The sequence below is a fragment of the Schistocerca cancellata genome, chromosome 11, assembly GCF_023864275.1.
Source record: "Schistocerca cancellata isolate TAMUIC-IGC-003103 chromosome 11, iqSchCanc2.1, whole genome shotgun sequence".
NCBI classification, from domain to species: Eukaryota; Metazoa; Arthropoda; class Insecta; order Orthoptera; family Acrididae; genus Schistocerca; species Schistocerca cancellata.
In genome coordinates, this window is record NC_064636.1 from 22,393,804 (window position 1) to 22,404,095 (window position 10,292).

At 43.3% G+C, this 10,292-nt stretch overlaps 1 protein-coding gene across 1 annotated transcript; it reads left to right on the top strand.

The window, feature by feature from the left end:
• Positions 1-4,910: 4,910 nt before the first annotated feature.
• On the top strand, positions 4,911-8,076 carry LOC126108674 (uncharacterized). Its single transcript, XM_049913983.1, has 3 exons — positions 4,911-5,411; positions 5,537-5,674; positions 7,033-8,076. Exons 1-3 carry the CDS (start codon positions 5,340-5,342, stop codon positions 7,402-7,404), a joined length of 582 nt encoding a protein of 193 aa, XP_049769940.1. The 5' UTR covers positions 4,911-5,339; the 3' UTR covers positions 7,405-8,076.
• Positions 8,077-10,292: the final 2,216 nt, after the last annotated feature.

Here is a 10,292-nt window from a genome sequence, read left to right on the forward strand (position 1 = left end):
ATGCCTGTCATCTCCACTGCTAGTGATACGAGGCCGTTGGGATCCAGCACGGCGTTCCGTATTACCCTCCTGTACTCACTGATTCCATATTCTGCTAACAGTCATTGGATCTCGACCGACGCGAGCAGCAATGTCGCGATACGATAAACCGCAATCGTGATAGGCTACAATCCGACCTTTACCAAAGTCGGAAACGTGATGGTACGCATTTCTCCTCCTTACACGAGGCATCACAACAGCGTTTCGCCAGCCAACGCCGGTCAACTGCTGTTTGTGTATGAGAAATCGGTTGGAAACTTCCCTCATGTCAGCACGTTATAGGTGTCGTCAGCGACGCCAACCTTGTGTGAATGCTCTGAAAAGCTAATCATTTGCATATGACAGCATCTTCTTCCTGTCGGTTAAATTTCGCCTCTGTAGCACGTCATCTTCGTGTTGTAGCAATTTTATTGGCCAGTAGTGTAGTACAACAAGTAGAGAGCCTCCCAGACCTCTTGGAAGAGACTGTAACAGTCGATAGTGAGTGCAGAACCGATTACAACGAGGTGACGAAACTCGTGGGACAGTGATATGTACACGTACATATACAGATGGCGCTAGTATCGCGTACCAGTGGTATAAAAGGTCAGTGTGTTGGCAGACCTGTAAACTGCACTCACAAGGGGAATCCCCCATCGCATTGGTGGTAAGATAGCGGAGTGGACCGTTTGTCAAAAACTGAAAACAGATCAAGCGTGAATGAAAATATGAAGAAGGTGTACTGGAGTGTGTAAGAAAAGAAGAAAAATAGAAATAGTGAACGGTACAAGCACAAGAAGTGCAATATAGAGGAGTTTTAAAGATAAATGGCGTCGTGGTTAGTGGAGTCATTTATTTTGCCATGTTCGGTCAGAGAGCTGGTCGGTCTCTGTAACAAAAAAAAAAAAAAAAAAAAAAAAAAAAAAACTTAGCGAAGGGATCAACAACGAGCTTCGACGGATGTCATGTGACGCCCGCTACGAGCAAATACAACGAAAAAAAATGTAGTCTCGGTGCTGGACCGTGTACAAAACTCTGGAGCCAGTTATTTTTTTTTTTCACAACATTGTGAACTGTCCCGTTCGGTAATTAAAATGTTTGTTCTCTTTCTGTAGTCTTGGCAGTTCTCATACCGTACATTGGTTACAGAATACGAGTCACGTGGTAAGAATACCTTAGCGCCGCATGCACCTGTGATGAAAGTAGGAGCAGGCGAGATACCAAACAGACATCTCGCAGAAACAAAAGTAACAAACAAAACGGATGCGAACTATGTTACAACGCAGGTATTCAAGAGTGAAAACTTCCACAAGGGAAAGCAACTTCAAAAACGATAAAATAAACATATGTCTCGATAGATCACAGAGAAACTGTATGATTTTGAAACTGTTGCGTTCATTTGTTGCAGGTTGTTAGGTGATTCACGGCGAGAGTTTTCCGACGTCATTTTGGCCGCTCCATGGGATTTAAAGAGACTTTGAACGCGGAGTGGCAATTGGAGCTAGACGCATCTGAGATTCCATTTCGGAAATCGAAGGGAAATCAGTATTCCGAGATCCACAGAGTGTAGACTGTGCCGAGGAAAACCAAACTTATGGTGTTGTCTCTCAGCACGTACAACGCACTGGCGTTTGCGCACAGTTGTCAGTGCTAACAGACAAGCAACGCTGCGCGAAATTACCGCACAAATCAACGTGGGACGTACGATCAACGTATCCCTCAGTACAGTTACACAAGTTCGGCGAGGCATAGTTGGTAGCGGCGCCATGTTACAAAAGAGCAGATTCCCGTCCCACTGTATCCACATTTCTTCCAAATTCTTCTTTTCTTAGGAGGTTGTGCCAGTTTCTCATTAAATTAATGGAAGCAATTTCTGTAATATTTGATATTATGTAAATGTAAATGCGCTCTCTGTTAGGACGGAGTTTGTTCGACTTTTTGGACGAATAAGCTCATTCCTTAGTGAGTGGACATAATTCCAATCCCAAAGAGAGCAGGTGTTGACAGATGTGAAAATCACCGAACTATCAGATTAATAAGCGACTGCTGCAATAACACGAATTCTTTACAGACGAATGGAAAAACTGGTAAAAGCCGACCTTGGGGAAGATCAGTTTGGATTCCATGGAAATGTTGGAACACGTGAGGCAATACTGACCTTACGACTTATTTTAGAAGAAAGATTACGGAAAGGCAAACCTATGTTTCCAGCATTTGCAGACTTAGAGAAAGCTTTTGACAATGTTGACTGGAATACTCTCTTTCAAATTCTAAAGGTGGCAGGGGTAAAATACAGGGAGCAAAAGGCTATTTACAATTTGTACAGAAACCAGATGGCAGTTATAAGAGTCGAGGGACATGAAAGGGAAGCAGTGGTTGGGAAGGGAGTGCGACAGGGTTGTAGCCTCTCCCCGATGCTATTCAATCTGTATTCTGAGCAAGCACTAAAGGAAACAAAAGAAAAATTCGGTGTAGCTATCAAAATCCATGGAGAAAAAATAAAAAAAAATTTCGCTGATGACACTGTAATTCTGTATGAGACAGCAAAGAACTTGGAAGAGCAGTTCAACGGAATGGACAGTGTCTTGAAAGGAGGATATACAATGAACATCAAGCAAAACGAGAATAATGGAATGTAGTCGAATTAAGTCGGGTGTTGCTGCAGGAATTAGATTAGGAAATGAGAGGCTTAAAGTAGTAAAGGAGTTTTGCTATTTGGGGAGCAAAATAACTGACGATGGTCGACGTAGAGATGATATAAAATGTAGACTGGCAATGGCAAGGAAAGCGTTTGTGAAGAAGAGAAATTTGTTAACATCGAGTATAGATTTAAGTATCAGGAAGTCGTTTCTGAAAGTATTTGTATGGAGTGTAGCCATGTATGGAAGTGAAACATGGACGGTAAATAGTTTGGACAAGAAGAGAATAGAAGCTTTCGAAATGTGGTCCTACAGAAGAATGCTGAACATTAGATCGGTAGATCACATAACTAATGAGGAGGTATTGAATACAATTGGGGAGAAGAGAAGTTTGTGGCACAACTTGACCAGAAGAAGGGACCGGTTGGTAGGACATGTTCTGAGACATCAAGGGACCACCAGTTTAGTATTGGAGGGCAGCGTGGAGGGTAAAAATCGTAGAGGGAGATCAAGAGATGAATACACTAAGCAGATTCAGAAGGATGTAGGTTGCAGTAGGTACTGGGAGATGAAGAAGCTTGCACAGGATAGAGTAGCATGGAGAGCTGCATCAAACCAGTCTCAGGACTGAAGACCACAACAACAACAACACATGTTCACGGATATTGAACTGTTTATTTATGACGAGCGTTCAATACGTAATGTAGCGTATTTCCTGTCTCTTACCATTTCGGCTGAAAAAAACGCGGAATTTGTTGTGGACATCGTGGAGTAATCCCGCTTCAGCCACTGTAGGTTCATGAAGTTCCGATAGGTGGCAGCGCTGTACGTACCCTTCAAAATGGCGTCCGTAACGGAGGCGTGTTCGAAGCAGAGAGAGTGGAAAACGAGAGCATCGCAGATATTCGTAGGCGCTAGCAGTATGTGTACGGAGTCGATGTGAACTTCCGTCTGTTTGGCGCAATGAAAGGATGAACTCCGGGGGGAGCAATACGTGGATGATGGGGTGGTTACCGGTGCAGCAAGAGATTGGATCCGACGTAGGGCTGTCGCATGCGGGAATATAGACCCTCTTAGTAAGATGGCATACGGCCGTCGTACTGAACGTAGATTACGTTGAAAAATGCGATTTTGCAGCGAAAAGAGTGGAGAATAATATGATGTACTGGTGTCTTGAAAAAACCCATCCTGCTTTCAGAAAAAAAAGTACTGCGTTTCTAACTGAAGACCGCTCCTACACTACAGAGAGAACAAAATGGCTAATGAATGGAGAGGGGAGGAAATGTGTGTTTTAATAAAGCTAATGAAAGAATTTTACGCGCACCGCCCATTGACGTACACAAACTGTGTGGTTTGCGAGCTAAATAAAGGAGACAGCTGCCGCAGAAGAGGACAAGACCAAGTTAACTTTTTCGTCCCGAATGGCGACGAGTCTGTATTGTGAGTCCCGGGCTGTGTCGAGATGTTAAGATTTCCCGTCCGTGACCGCGTCAACGTTAGCTGCTTCGCCCCGTGTCGCGACGGCGTTACACCCACGACGGTCGAAAGAAGTTATAGCGCCGAGATATGCAGCGATTCTCTTTAAGTAGGACGTTCCATTGTTGGCGATCATCTGCGACGGGTGGTAAGGCGCGCGCGCGCAGCCGTGACGAAAGCGTCTGCGCATGCGCCAAACAACTGCGCGCGCGCGCGTGTGTCTGCGGCGGCAGACAGTCGCGAATCGGGCCGCGTCGGCGACCAGAGACCGCGAAACAGAAAAAACAAAAAAGGAGCGCGAGGCGCGCCAGACGAAAAACGAAGAGCGCGAGCGACGGAAGGCGGCCGTTCGAGATCTGCGTGCCCGCTGTGAAAGTCGCGCAGCTTGTCTGCGCGCGTTAAAGTATGTGTGTGTGTGTGTGTGTGTGTGTGTGTGTGTGTGTGTGCGTGGTGGCGCCACACACGCAGTGCGTACGAGAGTCACGTCCGGCTGCGCGGGCGGGCGTTAAACCAGAGTTAACAGGCGTGAGCGACGGCTTCGGCCGCGGCGCGGCGCTGCTGTCGCGCCGGCTGCAGCGGACAGTAGCGAATCGCGCGGCGCACCGGCGCGAGCGCAGGGCAATAAAACGATCTCTGGCGGTCGCCGCTGCGGCAGCGGAAAACTGGAGAGTTAAGATCTCTGACGCCGGCAGCCACAGGCGTCTAAAGCTAGCGAAATGAGGGATGCTCAACTACCGGACCTACCGATAGATGGCTCTACCAGCAGAATACTGTCGTCTGTATAGTCTGCCAACCGCCATGTTCGAATTTGGCAAGAACTTATTGCCAATAAGTTTCTCTCGGTCTGCACGGTCTATAAGGAATTAAGGATTATCGAAATGGTGATTTCTTGTTCCTCTTTCAATTGTACGAAGCGATGGAGTAAGGAAAGTGACTTACCATAGGACTACCGATACAATACGATAAAAATACAGACTTTGTGCGTTTGCTAATTCGATGTTTTTGAACAGGTTTCCTCTAAAACACCCAGAGCTGCTAAAGAAGTGGATTACTTCCATGAAGCGGAAAGGTTTCAATCATACGTCTTGCAGTCTTCTTTGCGGAAACCATTTCCGACAAGATGATTACGTACTGAGCCCTGGAACGTGAAAGAAACGTCTCAAACCCGAAGCAGTGCCATCAATTATTGACTTTACGACACATTTCATGCCACCAAATAAACAGCCACGACGACATGTTGTTAGGATTTTGAGTGACAACTATCCTTCTCCATTTGAGGTAGCTAATTAATTTCGTTGCTATGTGTATGCTTTTTTACTTTTGTGAATTTATTTCGTACGGACACAAATGGGCTACATAGGTCTAAGCAATGTTGTAATCCAGGTCCATATTTTTGTTTTTAGCGTTCTGTCATGGAATCCGTGCTCGATTTGCCCCCTGCAGAAGCTACTGATAGCCTGGAGAATGTTGTCAATGAGAATTCTTCCGTGGAAAGCATGTCCCATTTATCCAATGCAGAAGCTGCGAATTGTGTCGAAAACGTTAGTATAATGATGTTTTCACAACCCCAAAGTTTTCTTATAATATTTTTTCATCAAGCCTTTTTTTTTTTTTCTTTATTGTTATTTTAAAACCCGTACAAAACAGGCAGGCTGTCAGCAGCATGGTACGCCGCTCTTCAGCCGTAGAGGAGATAAGAAAGAACAGAAAGAATACACAAATGTGACATAACGGTGTTTAATAAAAAGGAGACACATAAAGACAAACACGGAGCCGTTCACACTCGACGATAATACACAACAACTGTTGTCACGACGCACGAACACTGAAGAAGACAATGGCACTGGTGAACAATGGAGTGTGACGACGAAACTGAACACTAAACACGACGGCACACACGATACACTGATGGCGATGACCTCCGGCGCGCGAATGTTCACTCAGCGTGTACGAGTCCGGGGACCTGCCAAGAGTGGAGGTGAAGGAGGAGGAAGGGGAGATGGGAGAGGGGAGAGCAGAGATGCCATGGGCAAAGGAGAGAGGGGGAGGGAGGAAGGGGGAGGGGAAGCCCGGAGGAGAAGGTAGGAGGGAGGGGGGAAAGGAAAGAGAAGGGAAGGGAAAGGGGGGGAGGGAGGGTGCCTAAAGAAAAGGACACAGGAGGTGGGGGGGGGAGGATCAAAGTTGATAGGAGGGGTATATGCAGGGGAGGAGGACATCATCAGGGAGGGGGAGCTGGCGGAAGCCACCTTGGGAGAGGGTAAGGAGGGTGGAGAGATGGAGACCAGGTGGGATGTGGGAATACAGGCACGGCAGCGGGCGGGGGTGGGAGAGGATCGGGGACACGAGCGGGTGAGGAGGATCAAGTTTACGGGAGGTGTACAGGATCCGTATCCTTTCAAGGAAAAGGAGGAGGTGGGGAAAGGGGATGAGATCATACAGGATCCGCGTGGGGGAGGGGAGACGGATGCGATAGGCAAGGCGGAGAGCATGGCGTTCAAGGATTTGGAGGGATTTATAAAAGGTAGGGGGCGCGGAGATCCAGGCGGGATGGGCGTAACAAAGTATAGGGCGGATGAGGGATTTATAGGTGTGGAGGATTGTGGAGGCGTCCAAACCCCACGTACGGCCAGAAAGGAGCTTGAGGAGACGGAGGCGGGAACGTGCCTTGGCTTGGATTGTCCGGAGATGGGGAGTCCAGGAGAGGCGACGGTCGAGGGTGACGCCAAGGTACTGAAGGGTGGGAGTGAGGGCGATAGGACGGCCATAGACGGTGAGATAGAAATCAAGGAGGCGGAAGGAAGGGGTGGTTTTGCCTACAATGATCGCCTGGGTTTTGGAGGGATTCATCAAGCCTTGAGTTATTTCATTCATATATAACGAAATTATTTCTTTATTTCAGAGTGCAGTTGGTTCTTCAGTAATTGATTGTGGTATACAGTCGAAAGTAGAAATGGAAGACAAGGCGACCGAAACTTGCAATTTTTTCTCAGACATTGTGCACGAATTAAAACGTAAACCGAAGTGCGTCCGTGAAAAACTTCGAAGAAAAGAAAAGAAAGTGTTTTCCATGGATGACACCATAAGTTCATTGAAGGAGAAGCGGCATCTTCCTGAGAAGTTACATAACTTCCTCAATCATCAGAAAGGAACACAAGTGGAATTAGTGTGCAATTTAGTGAACAATTCTCTTTCGTCAAAGGGTAATAGATACACAACAAATGTGAAAAATGCTTGTGATGACTGTGTACTTTTATTCACCAGCAGCATATGAATACCTGCAAAAGTTAATGCCTCTGCCCCATAAATCATTCATTTCCAAATGGGTGGCAAGTGTTTTTAAGTACATTGATTTAAACCCAATTGTAAGGGACCAGTTCAGCGATTCATGTCTAATTGTAGACAGTATGGCAATTAGGAAGCAAGTAGTTTGGGACCAAGGAACTAAGCAATACACAGGTTTTTTAGACTTTGGTGGGGAAGTGCCTCAGTCAAAAGTAGTAATAGAGGCATCTGAGGCTCTGGTTTTCATGCTTGACTCTATTAAAGGCAAATTTAAATGCCCGATTGCATATTTCTTAATAAACGGTGTACATGCAATTAATCAGGCCACACTGATAAAATCTGCTTTAGAGAGGCTGCTTAGTTCTGGCATTAGGGTTTGGTGTGTTACATGTGATGTCTGCAAGGTAAATATAAGCACTTTACATTCACTTGGCTGTACTTTATATTTTTACAAGGGTGATTTTAAAAGCCACATTCCTCATCCTGTGGAAAAATACAGTGTTTATTGTATCTTGGACATGTGTCATATGATTAAGTTGGCCAGAAATGCCCTAGCAGAAGTATCTGCTATTAAGTCTCCAACTGGCATTATTAAATGGCATTTCATTGAACAGTTGAACAAGGTACAACAAGAAGAAGGTATGACATTTGCCAACAAACTATCAGGACAACATATAAGTTATGTATATAGAAAAATGGTTTCATTAGCTGCACAGACTTTGAGTTCTAGCGTGGCAGATACTATACAGTTTTTGAGGAGGGTTGGCAATCCAAATTTTAAAGGAAGTGAAGCAACAGTAGAATTTTTGTATTATATTGATAGGATTCTTGATATTCTGAACTCCAGAAATCCATTAGGTAAAGAGTATAAGAGTCCCCTGAGACTTGACAACAAATCTTATTGGCTTTATATGTTCAGAGACACTGAAAATTATATCAAAAGCTTAAAAATCATTGGTGTTCCATTGCTGCTCCATGCAAGAAATACTTTTGCTTTTGGGATAATTTTCAATATGCAATCAGTCAGGCACATAGCTCTGGCAAATATGCTTCATGTTGAATCTCCTCTGAAGTATTTGCAAACAACTAAACTGTCACGAGACCAAGGAACAACAGTCCAAATGCATACGAGTTTAAATGTGCCATGAGAAAGTTGCTCTTGGGTAACAGTGTCACTACAATGAATGGGAATGGGAATTGCTCAAATTTTAATGTGTGTTGTTTGCCACCTGTTTATGATTTTCATGCAAGAAAGCATGTAGTAGAAAGTGATGAAAGTGCTGCAGAAAACGAAGTAGAGAAGTGGTGTGCACTTCTTGATGATACGATTAAGTTCTCATTTTACAAGCAAAACATACTCTATTATATTGCAGGGTATGTGTCATTGCACGTGTCAAGGCAGATCACATGTAAAGACTGTCTTCACATTCTGAAGCCACCAGTAATTAAATGTGCATTAGAATGTGATGCTCTCTATGCTTTTCCCAATATGGCCAATAAAAATGCATTTGTAAATTTTGTTAACTGGGGAAAACTGGTTAAAATAAGTGACCGCGTGTACTCTGTTGTAGAATACTCAGAGAAACTGTTTCAGATGTTTGTGATTGCTGGGGATATGCGACAGAAATATATTCAGGCCAAGATTTTGCATTGTGTTAAAAATAAAATTGTAGATTACCCATTTCCTGCTCCTGGTCATGATTACCATTGGGATTGAGGACTTACATAAGACTAAACTTGTTTGTAAGATTGCATCCCTGTACTCCTGCATACGCTTAAAGACATGGAAAAAAATGTCTGCTGAGAAAATTTTAAACAACAAATCAAGTGTAAGGCAGAAGTTAAATAAACTCATATTGTTTAATCATGTATAGTGCCCAAATTGGAATAGATTATGTAATGGGACATTCCATGCAGATGGGTGTGACATTTTGACAGATTTCTTAAAACTATTTTGTACATAGATTTGTGGTTGTGTAATGATGAACTTGAAAGGATGAATCACATTGAAGTAAAATTAACTCTTTACATCTTGTGTAGATATTGTAACAAAATTATAATTGTTTATTATATAAACTTATTTTAAGATGTTTGCTGTTTCAAAATATGCACTTGCATTAAAAACAGGTGATTTTGTGAAATTAATGAAAAAAAATTATGTTCTGAGACTTATTTGACAGATGGCTTTCAGTATGAGAAAATATTTCCCTCAATAACTATGTTAACTTGAATTTTTCACTTTAAGAAAACAGTTTAATCATAGGATGGATGTGATCTAATGGAGTATGCAGTGGCCCTATGTTTCAAACAATAATGTTTGTGGATACTCTGCAACATAAGAGCAATAAAATTGTTACTCTGTTAATTCTTGTTTTAATACTTCCTAGAATGAACACAATGTTCCAATTGATCCTAAGCATTCTTATTACTTTAGAACCATTCTAGAATAAGGGGGCTGAGTCAGGCAAAACCTAATATTCTGAATTTTGTCTGTATTTTGCTAGAAGGTCTTTCTATTATATTATCCTGGGTTGAGGGGGAGGGAGGGGGGGAGGGGGAGAGAATGCAAATAATCATATGTAATTATCTTTCAATACTACAAAGTACAGAATACAGTGATTACAGTTACACTTGGAAATCTAGGAAATTTCAGTATTCATGTTACATGCCTAATTTTCATCAACATTTACCTTAATTACACGGTTACACTTTTTGCTGACTTGAACTGTGAACTACATGTTTAAAAGATTTCGTTGGGTCATAGTAATAAAAGCATTTCATTTTGTTAGTTCATATGTCCCATATGGAACTGAAATTATCAAGTTATGATGCCAAAGGAAGGAATTAACATTAAGGAATCTTACTTCACAGAAATTA